The 20,053-nt window shown below is 35.3% G+C and overlaps 1 protein-coding gene across 1 annotated transcript in view; it reads right to left on the reverse strand.

Annotated features, from left to right (window-relative positions):
• LOC149784577 (uncharacterized) overlaps window positions 1-20,053 on the reverse strand; it is a 54,742-nt gene that overhangs the window by 15,230 nt on the left and 19,459 nt on the right. The window contains exons 5-6 of the mRNA XM_089932651.1: window positions 4,891-5,142; window positions 196-317 (exon numbers count right to left, since the gene is read on the reverse strand). Coding sequence (XP_089788777.1) covers window positions 196-317; window positions 4,891-5,142 — 374 coding nt within the window. The remainder of the gene's footprint in view (window positions 1-195; window positions 318-4,890; window positions 5,143-20,053) is intronic.

Raw genomic sequence — 20,053 nt, forward strand, 5'->3', positions numbered from 1 at the left:
TCATACCTTAACATTCTCAGTACTATACAGTCAGGATGGCGCTGATATTGCACGAAACTGTTTACCATCTCAATGGATACAGTTTACATTCATGTACCAGTATAATTTTCACTAGGTATAATTTTTCACTCTTGGAAACACTGACACCTCATAAAATACAGGACCATTTTATCGCTTCAGCTAAGCAACTCTTACCTGAAATAGATGACTGTGCCTGTTTCATGCAAATATCTAAGAAACAGATCCAGTTCTTCACTGCTTTCTATTTTGACAGTTCCTACTTTGTTTATTCTTTCCACATCGTCCCGAGAAATAACCTGCAATTGAAAGTTGACAAAGCCTTTGGTTGGATTGATTTGATGAACATGCAAAAAGAACATTATATCCTTCAAACTGTATTTTTCTCTCTCACCATTTTATATATATATATATATATATATATATATATATATAACACATTTCCTTATATTAAGTAACCAATTTTTTTAAAGGAAAATAAACCTTACGAGTGACACTACTACCTTACAAATTCTACCTTCCCAGGATGAAAACTTTTAGCTACAAAGCTAGAAGTTATCTGCCAACCTAGGTGGCAGTCAGGCAGAGAACTCCCCTTGGCACAGGGATTGGTACCAAAGACCATGAAATCGTCAGCTACTAGTGGAGTGGAAGGAATGCTCTCTATATGGATGTAACTAGAGGGTGGCTGGGATGGTGTACTTGAATTATGATTTGATAAGTAATCTCAAAGAAACATTTTACTATAAAAATTGCTTTTTCCATTCAATACAATACGTAATTAAAATATCTTAGGAGAAGGTGGGTGAGGATATTTCCCCTCACCTCAGAAAGACCATCTTCGGTTTCCTAAGGTATGTGAGACAGCTTCTAGATAACTAAACTGGAAAAGATTTTATCTGTTGGGGAGCCGCTTAGGAGAGAAACATTTCCCTCCTGCAAATCCAGTGGAAGTCATGAAGCAACATCTGCATGAAGCCATTAAACAATTTGGAAGGGGAACCTTGTCTACCACATGTAAAGGTTCCTTCAGATCAACCTAAGTCTTTTTGGATGACAGATCTCTGATAAAACCAGAGAAGTGTACTAAGATCTTCATCTCATGGCATGCATATTGATAGTTAGGAGTTTCACTCTTATGCACTAATTGTGGTGATTGTTCTAACCTGATGAGTCAATATGTGAAGCCAATTCATTGGTGTGGGCATAGTCCAATAAAAGGGACAGATAGCCCACCATTATACAGTCTGAAAATGTCTATTATATCATCCTTCCCTTTGTGATGGCATAATGAGGCATGATCTTCCTTCATAAACAATTAGATATTCCTAAAATACCACTTCAATGCTCGCACTGGGCTCTGTCTCTGACTTAGAGATGAGACTTATTACCAGTATGATTACTCAAAAGAAAACCTGTTTTTGGCAATGAAAGTTCTTATGTTGAGGACAAACTAGCAAGTGCTGCATAGTAGCTGGAAGATCTCTGTCCGAAGGCTTATTAATGCATGCCAACCCCACAAGAGGTATAAGTGTAACTATTGCTATTACAAATAGAAAGAAAGCATAATTTAGGTGCAAAAAGTGTAAGCTATATATTACATGCCAGAATTAAAGCACCTATGAAAAAAATATATTTATGTTTGCTAATAATATGGATCTACTGCTGATCAACATTCTTGTCACAATGGGCAAAATCCATATTGAATAGAACTAGAATACAAAAACAAAATATACTGAAAAATAATTTGTTTACCACGTACCTTAACTAGTCCAAGTAAGTTTTGCTGAATCATTGTGAACTGGAATGTTGCAATGAGCACAGTCATGTGCTCAAAGTGCTGTATTACATTACTCATATACTTCTTTCAAGGTTTGAAAAGTGGTGTTGATTTGTCCTTTTTTTCTGATCTGACAGTTTTCAAGTTTGAAAAGATCCATCAGCTTTAAAATTTTCCATCATATATAACATCCGCAAGTCACACATCTGAAACCATCTTCATTAGAAGTAAAGACTGGTTTGCTAACTAACAAGCTTATCAATATAATTAATCTGTAAGGCAAATTTCATATTTGAAGAAACCTGTTTGTTTCCTTGGAAATGGGTCATATACAGTTGCTATAAATAGGCAATAAATAAGGAAAGTACTCTTATGCTATTTTTATGCAGTTGTCATCCTTTTAAAAATATTCTCAAATTTGTTATGAGTGGAATCATATAAACGATAATAAAAGTAAGAAAAAACAACTTTTTTAATTTAATTTTTAACAATTTTGTAACAAACCCAAAATGTGTAACATATATATATATATATATATATATATATATATATATATATATATATATATGCGAGCATAAAACATAATTTGGTTGAAGATGTAATGATATCGTCAAATGTAATACTGAGCAAGCAAAAACTATTGTTGTGTCTAATTGTTGTCATGGTAAACTTGCAACATTCAGCCATGAAATAATGGCGACTTTTCCCTACTGGGATCTGTGATTAGGGTGGGAAGGGGGACCTGTAGTTATGTCACCGAGATAAGAATTGTCTCATGCAATGATCGTGAAAATGATGGACCTCCCTCTGCCTCTTTCACTTAGATTGGGAGTGGTAGGACTATCTTCCAGTGGCATGTGTTCTATGGACATCCCTGTGACCTTGCTGGTTGCCTTGTAAATCCCACAACTGTAGCTGAGACTGAGAAGGTGGTGCGAAATCCATCAATCTAACCATTAAATTGTAGAACAGATGGTGATTGTTGCAAATGTATCTTGAGCCATGATTGGTCTCTAAGATGGAGATAGTGAGCACAGAATCATTTTTCCTCCTGTGCCTGAATAGACTGGGCGTAGTCCACAGGATGTGCCTAGCAGCACTATGCGAGCTAGACTGATCCATGTATAACTGGTTCATAAAGTTGGGTCATGGATATTATGGCACTTATGAGTCGAGGAACTGGACAATTTCATTCTCTAGTGGCTCACACTGTTAGATCGATTATGGTTGTGGCCCACTGTGATCAGAGATATATGGCTGAGTTCGTTCATGAAGGAACTTGGCTATCTTGGCTGGCATGATGTTGTCCAGTTCTTGAGGTTTGGGTGGATACAGGATACTGATCTATATATCTGGTCCATAATTATGACAAGCAAGACTGTAACTTGTGCTTGTTGCTGCTCTCCATCTCACTGCCCAGAAATGATATGGTGGGAAGCCATGTGTGTTGCTGGTCTGCAGCAACCAAATATTTTCGTCCCTCAAGTTATGATTGACTAGTATCCATAATATTTAAGTCTGACCTATATTCCAGAAATGATAACTAGAAAAACACTACAAATGTTGGGTGCTTGACAGGCTTATCTCACCCATGGTCTAAATCTGCAAGGCAAAATAGAGCATAACCTATACACATTTAGTGTAATTAGTGTCCTGCTATGTGAACTTGTGAGAAACCTTACAGTAATTATATGTATAAACTTGAAAACAAAACCATAAAAGTACATGCAGCAAGGCCAATTTGTGATTGCCTATAAAGGTAAAATCATTCAAGCGTCACACATGTAGTAAAATGTATGAGCCTACTGAGTAAACCATGTATAGAAAAAGTACCTATACTGGACTGCTCAGGTGGTCTAAGTAGTTAGAGCGTCTGCCTCAGATGTGGGAGGTCATGGGTTTGAACCATGACCAAGTCATGCTAAAGACTTATTAAAATGGTACTAACAGATGACTTGCTTGGTGCTCAGCAATAGGAGGTTAGTTTTAGGAATGCTCGGCCTGGTGCTAGGATAATGTGACTGGGTGGGACATGATGCCCCAGTGCTCGACATCACTATAAACTGCCACACTACAAAAATTGTAGGAATATGACTAAAAAATTATTAAAGCTATGTTAAAAATCCAAATCACACACACACAAAGATTTCTCAGTGACTTTCAAACACCGTGCAGACACAGTCTATGCTTGCATCCATACAGACGGTTATTTCTGGCAGTAAGACTTGCAGATATATCCCAATTATTTAAGGTGTGGAGCAGGAGCTTTATATTATGCAGATTGTATAAAGTTGGTCCATTGGGCAAAGACTCAGCCTCTATTTGGACATCTGCTGCTACATTGAGAAAACTCAGTGAAGTAATTCTCTGGCAGGTAGATTGTCTCATTTAGGCAAGGAATCCCCCGATTGTACTAATTCGATATTTGTTTTTGAGGGAGGTATACTCTTATTACTTGCATGTTCAACTCTATAAACAGACGACTGAAATATTTAGATGGTTCGATGTCAGAGATGTCCTTGTTGACAATGAAACTGAGGTTGCAAAGAAGAGTAAAATGGAATATAATGTCTTGGTCCAAGATAATAACTCACCTGCTGTAGTCTTTGTAGATAAGTGCCTGAACTTCCTGGATGATATGAGTGGGATGAGATGCCATGCATGTTCTAAGTCCACACTGATTGTGAATGTGTAGTCTTCCTATAATGTCCTTTAGAAGCCATTGTGGCATTTCATCTTGAACCAAGAGACATAAATGAGTTGACTGAGTTTGCATAGGTCAATGCCTGGATGAGGAGTGCCACATCTGTAGCTGAAGAAACCCTGGATGAAGGAGAACTGGTACTGATAGTCCCATGGAAACCACTTGTTGGGTCCATACATGTTCATGGCAATTTTTTTCCCATTCAAAAGCGAAGGACTGGAACCTTTCCCCTACCACGATCTGTGATATGGGTAGCATATGGATACCATTCTGATATAGGGAGGCATTCATGGAGAGAAATGGTGGCAAACATGATCGCCCTGTCTACCTTGCAAATTCTTCTGCTGTATCTAAGAGTTAAAATTAAAGATTTGTCAAAAGATGTTACCTTCACTCCAGCAGCCTTTTGCCTCATCAGCTCCTGTTCGAGGGGGAGCCACCGTGCTGGTATCACCTCGCCCCAGTATGGCTGCTGTGATGCCACCTCTACAATTTTCCTCTTCAAATCTACCAATTTTCTGTCTACAACAGTATTGTCAATGGCAAAGTCCTCATCTATCAAGTGAAACCTGGTTGGTTTGTCTTTTAGACAGGAGCGAATCTCTCTAAAATATCTCTCACAGATCTCAATTTGGTTGCTCTAAAAAGAAAAAGCAGATTGCCAAAAGGTCAATAATGGCAAATGTGGTTATTTTTCACTAAAGCAGTATTTATAGAATTTACATGTTTATCCATCAGAAGTTTTGCATTTTAGTCAGACAATATCTGTCTTTGATTTATCTACAAGGTTTGGAATAGGATCATGCAAACTATCTCTTCTACATTTATTCACAAGTAACTTTTATTAAACTTGATTTTTTCTGTCTTCACTCATATTGTGCATCTTAACTGAAATATGTGCTGATTAAATTTCAGAATATTCCCATTTTACTATTTATGTAAAGAACAACTCCAAAGACTGCTATGTCTCTGTAAATAAATCTGCATCCTGACTAGCTAGTTGTTTTGGTTATATTAAAACCATTTTAATAATAATCGAACCATCACATCTATACAACAAAACCAAATAGCAACAATGCTGTTGTAGCTTTTTTTGTTCAAAAATATTTTTTCTTTTAGGAGCTTGCTCTAGTTTTATTTAAAATGTAATAAATAATATGAAGCTCGTTTCTCCTTGTCTGATTATTTGATTTGAAAAAATCACTTTGTGTACGTATTATTATATAAACAAAATAAATAAAGATCCCAAAGAATCATTCATACTGAAGTACAAGAGCAAACAACTCATTAGATTACTTTTATCTGCAGCGAAGCAAGAGACCAAAGAGGGCATTATATGCTCACTAGGGTTGCATAGAGTAACAGTGATAATTTCACTCATTATGAAAGTCTTTTTAAGTTTGTATTATATACCTATTTACCACGTTTGATCAAAATCATGTTTAACATAATATCTTCATAGTGGCAAAAAAAATTTGCTAATCAGGTGCAGGATGACCTCATTAATATTCATCAGTGTCACTCATTATAAAATTGGTGTAAAATCTTACTCAAAGTCACTAAATGGATGACAAGGTCAGCAGAATAGATGCATGAACACCATCTATTCATGCTTGGATTTCACTTGTAGTTGTCCTCTTCATTGATTTTGATAATTTAACCATATTTACCTAATTTGATCAATGTTGGATCAGATATACCACCTCTATTATTATAGACAATCTGAAACAATCAGATATACCACAACTATTAGTATAGACAATCTGAACCAATCAGATATACCACCACTATTAGTATAGACAATCTAAACCAATCAGATTTACCACAACTATTAGTAGAGACAATCTGAACCAATCAGATGTACCACCACTATTAGTATAGACACTCTGAACCAATCAGATGTAGCACCACTATTAGTATAGACAATCTGAACCAATCAGATGTACCACCACTATTAGTAGAGACAATCTGAACCAATCAGATGTACCACCACTATCAGTATAGACAATCTGAACCAATCAGATGTACCACCACTATCAGTATAGACAATCTGAACCAATCAGATGTACCACCACTATTAGTATAGACAATCTGAACCAATCAGATGTACCACCACTCTTAGTATAAACATTCCAAACCAATCAGATGTACCACCACTATTAGTATAGACAATATGAACTAATCAGATGTACCACCACTATTAGTATAGACAATCTGAACCAATCAGATTTACCACAACTATTAGTATAGACAATCTGAACCAATCAGATATACCACCACTATTAGTACAGACAGTGGTTCCCAAGCTTTTCAAGTAGAGGGCCATATCTACTATTCTGGTAATAAAGCAAGCCACAACGTTATAAAATTATAAATGTTTATCAATGTTTATAAAAAAAATAAAAGTAGTGTAATATCATTCTTAAATTTATTAACTTTCAGCAACCAAATTCTAAAACTTTAAAAGCAGTCAGTGTCTGTTCTACACTAGTCATTTTCGGTTTTAAATCAAATGTTCATTTAACAATTTTAAATCAGTTTCTAAACCAATATTAATATAATTAATTTACAATTGTAACTGTTCTTCACAACCAGTTACTGAAGTTCATATGCCAGTTTATCAATGTCTGGACACAAAGCTGTTGTGCCCAAAGAAAGGTTACTGTCAGTGAGTCTGGAACTTTGCTTGTTTTTCATAATTGTCATTGCGGAAAATGACTGCTCGCATCTATAAGTCGAACCAAAACGACAAATATATATCTGTGCGAATGAATGCAAGTGTTCAAATTGTTCGACAGGCAATGTTCGCCAGAATGAGATCATATGATCAGCTGAGGGTGAAGCAGGCAGCTGCAGGAATTTGCATCTCAGTGCAGAATTGCATTTCAAATCAATTACTTCATGCTGAAGGTTTTGCTGTAATTGGTAGATCTTGGCATCCGGAAATACGAACGGATTTATGAAGAGGGCAACATTATCCTCCTCTGTTGCGAACTCCTGAAATCTCGACTGAAAGATATCCAGAAAACATTCCACTTTAACCTTGTACTGTAACAGGTCAAATTTCTTTTCCACCACAGGTGTCTTTAGAGTTGGAACCGCCTCTAAAGTCCCTTCTTTTAGCTGTCTGATAACAGATGCAGTTTCATTTTAAATGCATAAATGTCATCGCACAAATATGTGAACAGTTTGTCTTTTCCCTGAAGCCTCGCATTTAAAGAGTTTAAATGAGACATGATGTCCACCAAAAATGCCAGGTCATTAAGCTAATCATCATTCTGCAGACATTCCCATTGTGTAGGCAATTCATCCTTTCAGACAAAAACAGATAGACACTATTTTTCATTGCCCAGAAACGTGACAGTACTTTCCCTTTAAACAGCCATCTGACTTTGCAGTGTATCAGTAACTCACCGTATTCTTCATTCAGGGCTGATAGAAACTGTCTGAACTCACGCCTGTTCAGCGCCTTGCTTCAAATTTTGTTTACACATCTCAGAACAACATCCATGATATGTTTCAGATTTAATGTCTTTCCACATGTGCTTCCTGGTGAATGATACAATGATATTTTAAAATAGTGCAGTCAAGAAACTGTTCCAATAACGCCAGACATCCAAATTTTTTACCCGTCAAAGCCGGAGCACCATCGGTGGATAAACTACGCAATTTTGTCCATTCTATGTTGTTTTTCTCAAACAGATCAATTCCTTTGGTTGTTGCACGCATCGATTCAAGTCCTAGAAGTTCTTCAATGACTTCAAAATTATCGTTTATTGCTCGCACAAAAACTGCGACCTGAGCTGTGTCAGAAATGTCAGTGGATTCGTCCATTGCCCATTAATTTTTTTTATACAATTTTTGACATGTGTTGCTACTTGACGATGAGCATCGCTGGCATAGCCATAGTACATGTATTATTAGACTAAGGAATCTGATCAAATTTTGTCTCACACTTATTATCACCAAGCATTCTAGCAGCAATTTTAAGCGAAGGCTTTATTATTTCTTCCGCATTGGTGAACGGCTTCTTTTTGCAAGCCAACAGAAGAGTGACTTCGTACGACGCAACAACAGCACTCTTTTCTTTAGCCTTGGTGAAAAATGACTGCTGACTGGTCAGAAAACCTTCTTTCTTAGCTATGAAATCTTTTCTTATCTCCAAACCGACCAGATATTGAGCATTTATTTCTGAATGTGTGGTCGTGTAGTGTTGTTCCAGATTGTATTTTTTCGTAATGGAAACACAAAATCCACAGATTAATCAAACCGGTTTACCACTACGACTAGGCACAAACATAAATGTCTCCATCCAATCTGCGTTGAATTCACGACAAGCAACGTCCTCACATTTTCGCTTATTAGCATAGTACTAATATTAGTACCCTTACTCGTACCACAACAAATCAATCTGAGGCTACGACATCGTAGCCATTATTAGCATTGTTTGTTTCTACGTTAGCAACGTTCATGCTTATCGGCTTTAACGGTAAATTTTTATTTGAAAAATCTAATTTCAACATCAAACTGCAGACTACTAAACAGTTGTAACAGATGACATCATGGCATCTTGCGCATTCTGATTGGTCGACAAGGTTGGGAAAAGGGAATTTCTAAACGTTTCGTTCACTAACTCAACGGGCACATTCAATAATTATATCAAAGCACAACAACCACGTGCAGAGTGAATTATCGAATGTCGACAGAGCTCTGAGTGCTTGACCAAAATGACAGACTTCTTAGACTTAGAAATAACATTCTAGACTCTAGAATATTGTAGATCACTCATTATTGCAACTTTTGTCTAGTTATTATTTATTTATTTGAATGTCAATTTTTTTTGGAAATATTAAAATACATTATAGTAAATATAGAGGCCTCGCGGGCCACTGTCTGAGAGCTGATGGGCCACAAGTTGCCCACGGGCCGTGGTTTGGGAACCTCTGGTATAGACAATCTGAACCAATCAGATATACCACAACTATCAGCATGAACAATATGAACCAATCAGATGTAATATCACCATATTAACAATCACTGGTCTTATTCATTATCAAACTTTGTTGAGATATTTATAAGTCCATTTGCTTGAAAAGGAATGAACAGATGGTGAGAGTTTAACAAACTCAAGTAATCTGATGCGAGATAACTATATCAATACGCGTGAATTTCATCAAACTATATTAATATGCATGAATTTCATCATAACTATAGTAATAGGCATGAATTTCATCAAAACTATATTAATATGCACGAATTTCATAATAACCATATTAATATTAATAACAATATGCATGAATTTCATCAAAACTATATTAATATGCATGACTTTCATCATAACTATATTAATATGCATGAATTTCATCATAACTATATTAATATGTATGAATTTCATCATAACTATAGTAAAACGCATGAATTTCATGATAACTTTATTAATATGCATGAATTTAATCATAGCTATAGTATTATGCATGAATTTCATCATAACTATATTAATATGCATGAAATTCATAATAACTATATTAATATGCATGAATTTCATCATAACTATATTAATATGCATGAATTTCATCATTACTATATTAATATGCATGAATTTCATCATAACTATATTAATATCCATGAATTCAATCATAACTATATTAATATGCATGAATTTAATCAAAACTATAGTAATACGCATGAATTTAATCATAACTATATTAATATGCATGAATTTCATCATAACTATATTAATATGCATGAATTTAATCATAACTATATTAATATGCATGAATTTAATCATAACTAAAGTAATACGCATGAATTTCATCATAACTATATTAATATGCATGAAATTCATCATAACTATATCAATACGCATGAATTTCATCATAACTATATTAATATACATGAATTTCATCATAACTATATTAATATGCATGAATTGCATCATAACTACAATAATATGCATGAATTTAATCATAACTATATTAATATGCATGAATTTCATCATAACTATATTAATATGCATGAATTTCATCATAACTAAGTTAATATGCATGAATTTCATCATAACAATATTAATATGCATGAATTTCATCATAGCAATATTAATATGCATGCATTTCATCATAACAATATTAATATGAATGAAATTCATCATAACAATAATATGCATTAATTTCATCATAACTATATTAATATGCATGAATTGCATCATAACTATATCAATATGCATGAATTTCATCATAACAATATTAATATGCATGAATTTCATCATAACTATATTAATATGCATGAATTTCAACATAACTATATTAATATGCATGAATTGCATCATAACTATATAAATATGCATGAATTGCATCATACCTATATTAATATGCATGAATTTCATCATAACTACATTAATATGTATGAACTGCATCATAACTTTATTAATATGCATGAATTTCATCATGACTATATTAATATGCATGAATTGCATCATAACTATATTAATATGCATGAATTCCATCATAACTATATTAATATGCATGAATTTCATCATAACAATAATAATATGCATGAATTTCATCCTAACTATATTAATATGCATGAATTGCATCATAACTATATTAATATGCATGAATTTCATCACAACTATATTAATATGCATGAATTTCATCGTAACATGTCTGAGATATTTCTGGCACAAATCTATCTTCTAAGTTTTATAAAAATTAGACTAGAACTATGGTCCCTACAACAGCCAAAAGCACTGCTGACAGACTGATGGATTACAAATGGAGAGCCATACCTGAGTTAACTTTACTATATTGATGGACAACAAATGTAGAGACAAAACCATAAGATAACTTGACCATGTTGATGTATGACAAATGTAGAGACAAAACCATAAGATAACTTGACCTTATTGATGGATGACAAATGTAGAGATAAAACCATAAGATAACTTGACCTTATTGATGTATGACAAACACACAGACATACCTTGACCTTAGGGAAAAATAAACAAACATTAAAAACAACACTGACAAGTGAAGTTTCTATGTTTTCTTGCATAAATATTCAAATAACTTCATATTAATTCATGTGGATTTGTTTTCTAAACATCTATCTGAAATGCCCTCCTAGATGCAAGCATCTCAAATCAATATTCTCTCTCAAACTCCCACATAATCTATTTGTACATGCAAAATAATAGCTTCACATTTTAAAGTGTATACAATTGAAAATTCAAAACTGTTAATTTGACTAATCTAGTAATGTCACAAAGTTTATTTACTGGGGACACGTGACTGAATTACAATGAGTGAAATTCAGTCCTGTCACACAGATGAGATACTGGTGATGCATACTTATTAAAATGACTAAATATAGTTCTAACACACAGTTAAGATACTGGGAATGCATGATTGGAATCACAGCATCTAAATCTAGGCCTGTCAGGCAAGTGAGTTACTGGGGACACATGATTAAAATTATAATGATTAAATCTAGTAGTTAAATAGTTATGTCACTGAGGATGTGTGATTGGTATTATTAATAAATCTAGTCCTGTCACACAGTGGAGTTACTTTGTGAATCTAGTCTTGACACACAGTTGAGTTTTTGGGGCACATTATTAATATTGAATTATAATGAGTAAATCAAGTCATGTCACACAAATGATGTACTGGGGACATGTGATTGTATGACAATGTTTGAATTTAGTCCTGTCACACAGTTGAGTTACTGGGGATGCAGAACTGGTATAATAATGACTAAACCTAGTCATGTCACACTGCTGATTTAATGGGGGTGTAGGTGTGTGTGTTATTTGGATTTTTAATGTAGCTTTAAAAATATTTCATGCATATTGCTATGACTCTGCAGTGTGGCAGTTTATAGTGATGTCTAGCATTGGGACATCAAGCCGCAGACATGTAACGCAATGTCCCACCCAGTCACATTATCATGACACCAGGCCGACCAGTCCTAACGCTTACATCTTAATGCTGAGTACCTAGCGAGGGAGCTGTTATGACCCTTTTATATATATCCATGGTATGACTCAGGTGGGGCTCGAATCTGCGACCTCACACACCCAGGAAGCTGCTCTAACCACTACGCACTGGAGTTGACAGAGTTACTGGGGACAGATGATTGGGATTGTAATGACTGAATCATGTCCTAGTTAAGTTACTGGGGATGCGTGATTGGTATTATGACTAAATCAAGTCCTTTCAGTCAGTTGAGTTACAGGGAGCACATGATTTCATTTACCATGAATGAATCTAGTCTTGTCATACAGATTATTTATTGGGTCACATGATTGGTATTATAACGACTGAATCAAGCCCTTTGTCATATAGGTGAGTGACTAGAGATGTATGACTGGTATTATAATGATTGAATTTTGTCCTATCACACACTTAAGTTACTGGAGAGGAATGAGTGTTATTATAATGGCTAACTCATCACAAATCTGAATTACAGGGGATACATGATTTGACTTAAAATGAGTGAATCAAAGTTGAGTTACTGGGGACACATGATTCGTATTATAATGATCAAATCTACTGTAACACGGTTGAGTTATTGTGGGAGGCATGAACGTTATTATAAATACTGGTATCAGAGACGGTGACATAATAAAATGTATGAGAATGAGAATGAATGAATGCTTTTAATCGACAAACTATAGGAATTTTATTATCAGCTATAAGCTACAGAAATTTATTATTACAAATAACCTATATGAATTTAGTATTACATAAAAATAAGAATTCATTATTACATATAAAATCTATGAATTTATTACTACATATAAAATATTGGAATTTATAATTACATATACAATATAGGAATTTATTATTACATCTAAATTATATTAATAATTTAGTACAAGACTCAAACTCTTCAGCCTGCAAAAGGTAAATATTATTTAGAAAATATCCTTTAATTCAGGAAAGGAATTTCAGATTAAAATCAGGCGTCAAAAGAATCTCCTATTAACAGGATCTTATGAGAAGATGGTACTGTACAGCATTCAGCTTGTTTCATTTGCTTGGTTTTTACTCATAAACCCTATAGCCATTTGTCTTGTTGGTTTGGGATTACTCATACACTGTATGGCCATTTGACTTATGTCATTTGGTTGGGTTTTGTTCATACCCTGTATAGCCATTTGTCTTGTTGGTTTAGGATTATTCTTCCCTGTAAGGCCATTGGATTTGTGTCATTTGTCATTTGGTTGTGTCCTGCTCACTCTGTAAGTTAAAACCTGAAGCACCAGATTCATACAAATTGTAAAGGTAAGCATGACTACCGTTTACTCTCACGTATAAGCCCGTTCGTGTATAAGCCGACCCAGAAACTGAACAAGTATAAACACTAAAAAGTTCATGACCCGCATATAAGCCAACCTACAACTTTGTGACATCTCAAGATGCACAAGGTAAGTTCTAAATGCATGTGATTTGGTTGGGTCTTATTCATATCCTGTATAGACATTTTGCTAGTGTGATATGTTTGGGTCTTACTCATATCATGTTTAGACATTTGGCTTGAGTTATTTGGTTGCATCATTCCAATAACCAAAACAGCCATTTTCCTGGTGTCATCTGCTTTGTGTCTTACTCAATTCCTGAAATAACCTTTTCATAAATCTAAAAAAATGTATTTGTCACCCAAGTGGCAATAACATGATGTTCTATGTTATATCTGATATTTGCTATTATACGCATCTTGAAGATTTTTTTGTAGATTTAAAGTAGATGAGGTGTTTAGTAATGTATTAAGTAACCATCTTACAATTTATTATTATTATTATTATTATTAAGTGGGAATATTTTAAATGAGCCAACATAACAAGACTGCAAAGATGCCTTGATTTCTACCATTTTTGGCCACATTGAACAGAAAAATGGCATCATGTTCATTTAAGACAAAATTAAAGTACAAGTCACACAGGTAATATAGTGGTTTATCACCAACTATTTTAGTAATCAGTCTCGTTATATAGAATTAGATGGCAAATATCTCTGACTAGTGATTAACTCATTAACCGCTGCTGCCACTTTTGTGCTTCAGGAGATAGTACCCTATTTCTGAGCTCTGAAGCGTCATGGTCATTTAAGATACACCACAATGGGTGATATTACAGAAAAGTAGACAGACATAGCTCAACAAAGATAATTTGGTCTTTCCACTCGCATTACAAGATACAGACGGAAAAATATTTTCTGTTACCCAATAATTTTTCACCAAAAATGTGTGCATCATTGGAATTGGAATTTGTGTTCGGATTTTAAACTTTTTTAGCCTCAGTTCTAAGGCAGACTGGTCTGAACAGCCTGCAAACATGCTAACCTTTGCAAAAGGTAGGCTAAGTTAGGGATTTAAAGTAAAACATGGCCAGGACACAAACATGATGAGTCCAATAAGCAAAAAAAAAAAAAAACAATGTGTACCCGTCTGCACATGTGTGAGCAAATTAGCCAATGGAAAACAATGTTTATAACACAACTAGGGACCAGGCCAAGCGAAAATCATTTGGATGCATATTTGTTTGGGGACGTATTTAGAAGCAGGCACCAAAATGTGTTTCCTACTCATATTTCAGGTGCAAATGACAAAATTCTTCAAGAGTTAATGATGTTGTTGTTATTGTTGGGTATAATGCCATTTTTCAGCACAAGATAACCTATACATGGTGGCCAGTATTAATGGTGGAGGAAGAACCTGAGAAAACTCCGTAAAGAAACACCAGCCAACGAGAAGCTACTGGCAATATTTCTCACATACCCACATAGGCCGAACATGAGACTTGAACCCACTCAGACAGAGGTGAGATGGCAGTGATCCATAACGGTGAGTGCTTTAGACCACTCTGCCACTCAGGGCCTCCCAAGAGTTAACGAGTTAATCAATTGTTTCAAACCTCAAACATCCTTATTTCTTGGAATGTCATTGTCCAGTGAAATACATACAGCAAAATCAATGTTGTAGGATATGTATATATATGGACAAGGACAGTTTCAAGGTTTGAAAAAGTGAAATCTGTTAGAAATGATTGATACTATTCTCTTATTTATTAAGTTTGGGCTTGACATCCTTTTGCTTGACCCAATGTAGTACTGACAACCATCGTAAAAAGTATGTGATGATCAATAATTTTCATTTGGAATTTTCTTGAGAACTCAGGCCCTTGGAGTTTGCCGCCTACAACAATCTTGTGCTATCCAACATATTTGGCCCTCACAAAGTACCTAGAAGATGGACCTGGCACAGTCCATATGGACAACATCACAACCAGATTGACTACATCTTGGTGAAAAGACAATTCAACACTGAATATTACCAGAACACAAAGTTCCCAAGAGCAGATATTGGAAGTGATCATGATTTATTAATTCAAACCTTTTGCCTCCACCTGCAAATGATAAAAACCTAACCAACCAAGAATTTTATCTGACCTTCGAAAATTGAAAGATCCAAAAGTAGCAGAAGCCTTCCAAGCAATGATTGGTGGTAGATTTGCACCTCTGACAACCCTGGACAACCAAGACACCTATATAGAATTCTTTAACAACCATATTCAACACAGTTCTGACTAGCGCAGCCAGGGAGATCATTGGCAAATACTGATGAAAATTTAAACCTTACATCACAACAGATGTCGCTGAACCATGTAACAAAAGAAGAGAACTAAGAAGGGAAAATAGATCATGACGGAGCTAGAAAATACAGAGAAACAAACAATATGATCATGAAAAGCATGAAAAAGGCAAATGAGTCCTAGATGGATTCAACCGTGCTGTGAAATCAAAGACATTCTGAGAAGAAACGATACCAAGATGGCATAATAACTGGTGAAAGATCTCACAACTCTTCAGTAAGGGAAAACTACCACCATCCAAGACAGGTCAGGAAAATGGCTCACATAATAGCAAGAGATCCTCAAGTGAAGGACAGAATACTGCTCAGGATTGTACAATCAACAGATTCAAAAAGATCCAACAGTACTAAATGGCCCTTAGGCAGAAGGAATTGATGACAACCACATTCTTTGTGAGGAAGTAGAAACTGCAGTTAGGTCCCTAAAGAAAGGAGAGTCAGCTGGCATTGGCAACATGCCACCAGAGCTCATTCAAGCTGGAGGAGAAGAGAATAGTCACATTCTTAACAACAATCTGCAACAAGATATGGCAGACAGGTCTCTCATCAGTTCCGACTATCAGACCCTCCCTAGTAATCAATAAACTTATTTATACTGACCTTGGTATGCAGATGATAAATAAAATCCCTCTCCTTTTGACTCATTGCATTAAATCCTTCAGAACACCTACTGTATATTCTTGTGTATAAGCCAAATAGTTTAGGTGGCGCTATACAGTTTCGCATTTTGCATAGGGTTAGGAATTTAAAGAAAAAGAATGTCCCCGGCTTTCCTCACTGGTTATACTGGCTATTTAAAAAAGACCTTGTATATCTCAGGTATATTGCAAAGAACCTTTAATTCCCTTTATTTTGGTGTATGATTGATGGGTGTACTATGGGTTATAGAGTATACAGCTTGGCCTTACTTCAAATGTGCACCTTTCAAAAAAGTGCTAGCTCTACTTGGTCATTTTCACTTCCTGAACTTCAGAGGTCAATTGTATAAAAAAGAGCCGATAACTTTTTTTACATTTTATATATTTGGTAATTCATTCATTGCACTTTCAGAGGCTGGTATTGTCTAGTCTGGCAAAATTCATTTTCCCTATTTTAATAGCTGCTATGTATAGTGTACTTTAGACTAATTCAGACTGATTTTTTAACACAAGGGAGCAGTCATTTTAGTTAGCAGTGTGCTTAAATCATGTAAAATTTCCAAAAGTACAATATCAAAAAGAAATATCATCCACATTACATTAATGTAGCATAGAGGTATGCAAACATTCTCTCCACTGTGCATGTTTTAAATGCCAACTACTTCACCTTACATACGTCACTCTCTCAAAAGTACATATTATCTGGTGAGCGCCACCATAAAGAAGATGTAGGTATTATTTTTTTATGATTTAATTATGTTTATATGGCTGAAACATTTAAGTCGCAAGCATCAAAACAATCCTTATGAATAATTCTCCTGCCTTTTTCCCCACAGAACAGTATTTATGAGTGTCAGAGTCTCTAACAAGTCCAGCCTACCCCCCCCATGATAAAAGTGAGCTATGTTAAGAATGCACATTACATTTTGTAAACATAGCAACCAATGTTATGCTGAATGACATGAACATGAAACTAGCCAGAATTATTTCTGAGATATCAACAATGAATTTTACAATTAGAAAAGGGAGGTAACTCATCAGCTTCATAAAGGTCAAAGGTCAAAGTGTAAAATATTTGCCTATTGTTTAATATGGAAGAGGCGAATTCACTTTCTCTTCATTTATTTTTTTATTTCATTGCAAATAAATGAAAAGAAACATTTTCACCATATATTTCTGTCACTTATTGCAACAGTTTTAAATTTAAGTTGACTCTATTCCTATATTCTAAGTCTTCTAATTTCCCCATAATTAAGGTCACTACTCACACAAACATACCTCATGGCAAATTATGTAAGCAAGAGAAAAATGATCATAATTAGCTTATTTTCATGCTTAAATGCAATATGAATGTACCATTTTATTCAGAACATCATACATAATTATATGAAAATAAAAAAAAATAATTGCAAACATTTTTTTATTTTCTTTAAGGTGGCGCTATACAGTTTCGCTTTTTGCATAGGGTTAGGAATTTAAAGAAAAAGAATGTCCCCGGCTTTCCTCACTGGTTATACTGGCTATTTAAAAAAGACCTTGTATATCTCAGGTATATTGCAAAGAACCTTTAATTCCCTTTATTTTGGTGTATGATTGATGGGTGTACTATGGGTTATAGAGTATACAGCTTGGCCTTACTTCAAATGTGCACCTTTCAAAAAAGTGCTAGCTCTACTTGGTCATTTTCACTTCCTGAACTTCAGAGGTCAATTGTATAAAAAAGAGCCGATAACTTTTTTTACATTTTATATATTTGGTAATTCATTCATTGCACTTTCAGAAGCTGGTATTGTCTAGTCTGGCAAAATTCATTTTCCCTATTTTAATAGCTGCTATGTATAGTGTACTTTAGACTAATTCAGACTGATTTTTTAACACAAGGGAGCAGTCATTTTAGTTAGCAGTGTGCTTAAATCATGTAAAATTTCCAAAAGTACAATATCAAAAAGAAATATCATCCACATTACATTAATGTAGCATAGAGGTATGCAAACATTCTCTCCACTGTGCATGTTTTAAATGCCAACTACTTCACCTTACATACGTCACTCTCTCAAAAGTACATATTATCTGGTGAGCGCCACCTTAGGAAAACATAAATGCCTGGAAGGGGGGTGTCAGCTTCTCCGTGGGCCAATGTCTAAACATTACAGTTTTTAGGTCTTTTTGTTGACTACTGTATGGGTTGTAAATCTTGGGACACAAGACAATAATTGTTTTCCATGTCCTAAGACTTAGGCAGGTACAATAAAGTAAGTTTCAGTAACGCGACAATTATTAAACTCTTATGTTTACCCCGACCCACAGTAGCCCAGTTTGAAACATGTATAATCAAGGTAATTCTAACGGGTCATTGTTTGATGTCGAACATTGCCGAAGGCTATCACTAATCCGTTACGTAAGACTGTTGTGGCTAGAATCGAAAAACCGGACATCGGAGTTGCGAGGCGCCCGATAGCCAGTTATCACCTAGGTGTCGAAATGTTTCCAAGATCAAAAGAAATTACATGAAGAAGTGGGAGTGTCCTAACTTCTTTCCCCTGCAAACAGACAGACAGGTTGAACTGGCTGCTAAGACGATTGGACAGGGGCACAGCACCACCCAATCAGAATCGAGATGGGGGGAGACCTTGATTTGGGTAGAATGATATCCCTGTGTTTTCCGGCAAAAGTTAGTTCGCTGAGAGAAATTACCCAGAGAAGAGGTTAGCGTAACTCCGAATAGCCATTCGTTATTGGCGGGAAAATCTTAGAGCGGGAAGGTCTAAGTACAGAAAGCTTCAAAAGGAAGCTTTGAGGGACAGACCAGTTAAAGTTTGGTCCCTTAGTCTCGGATAGAGAGACGGAGGAAAGGAGAAGAAGGTGAAGTTGAAGACTGGGAGCGAAATTGGAGGAGGAGATAATAGAGAGGGAAAGGAGAAGAAAGGAGAAGTTGAGGTCTGGAGCGAAGCTGGAGGAGATAGTAGAGAGGAAACAGAGACAAAGAAGGAGTTAGAGGAACGGAAAGAAGGAAGAATCAGTGGGAAGAAATAGATGAGTAGATGCAAGGACAGGGGGAAAATCGAACTCACACTGTAAATCACGGGATGAATTAGGCTGTCACTTGGTCGAGGGAAAGACGAGTGATTGGAAGTTATCGTTTTTTTTTAAATTATCACATTTATTAAATTGTTATTGATTGAATTTCATCTTCGTGTTCACTATAATTCAACCGTCGGCATTGCTGACTGGGGGCTCAGAGCTGTAAATCTACATCATCACTAA

Source organism: Sinohyriopsis cumingii, chromosome 14 (assembly GCF_028554795.1).
Source record: "Sinohyriopsis cumingii isolate HCF-2022 chromosome 14, ASM2855479v2, whole genome shotgun sequence".
In the NCBI taxonomy this organism is placed as follows: domain Eukaryota; kingdom Metazoa; phylum Mollusca; class Bivalvia; order Unionida; family Unionidae; genus Sinohyriopsis; species Sinohyriopsis cumingii.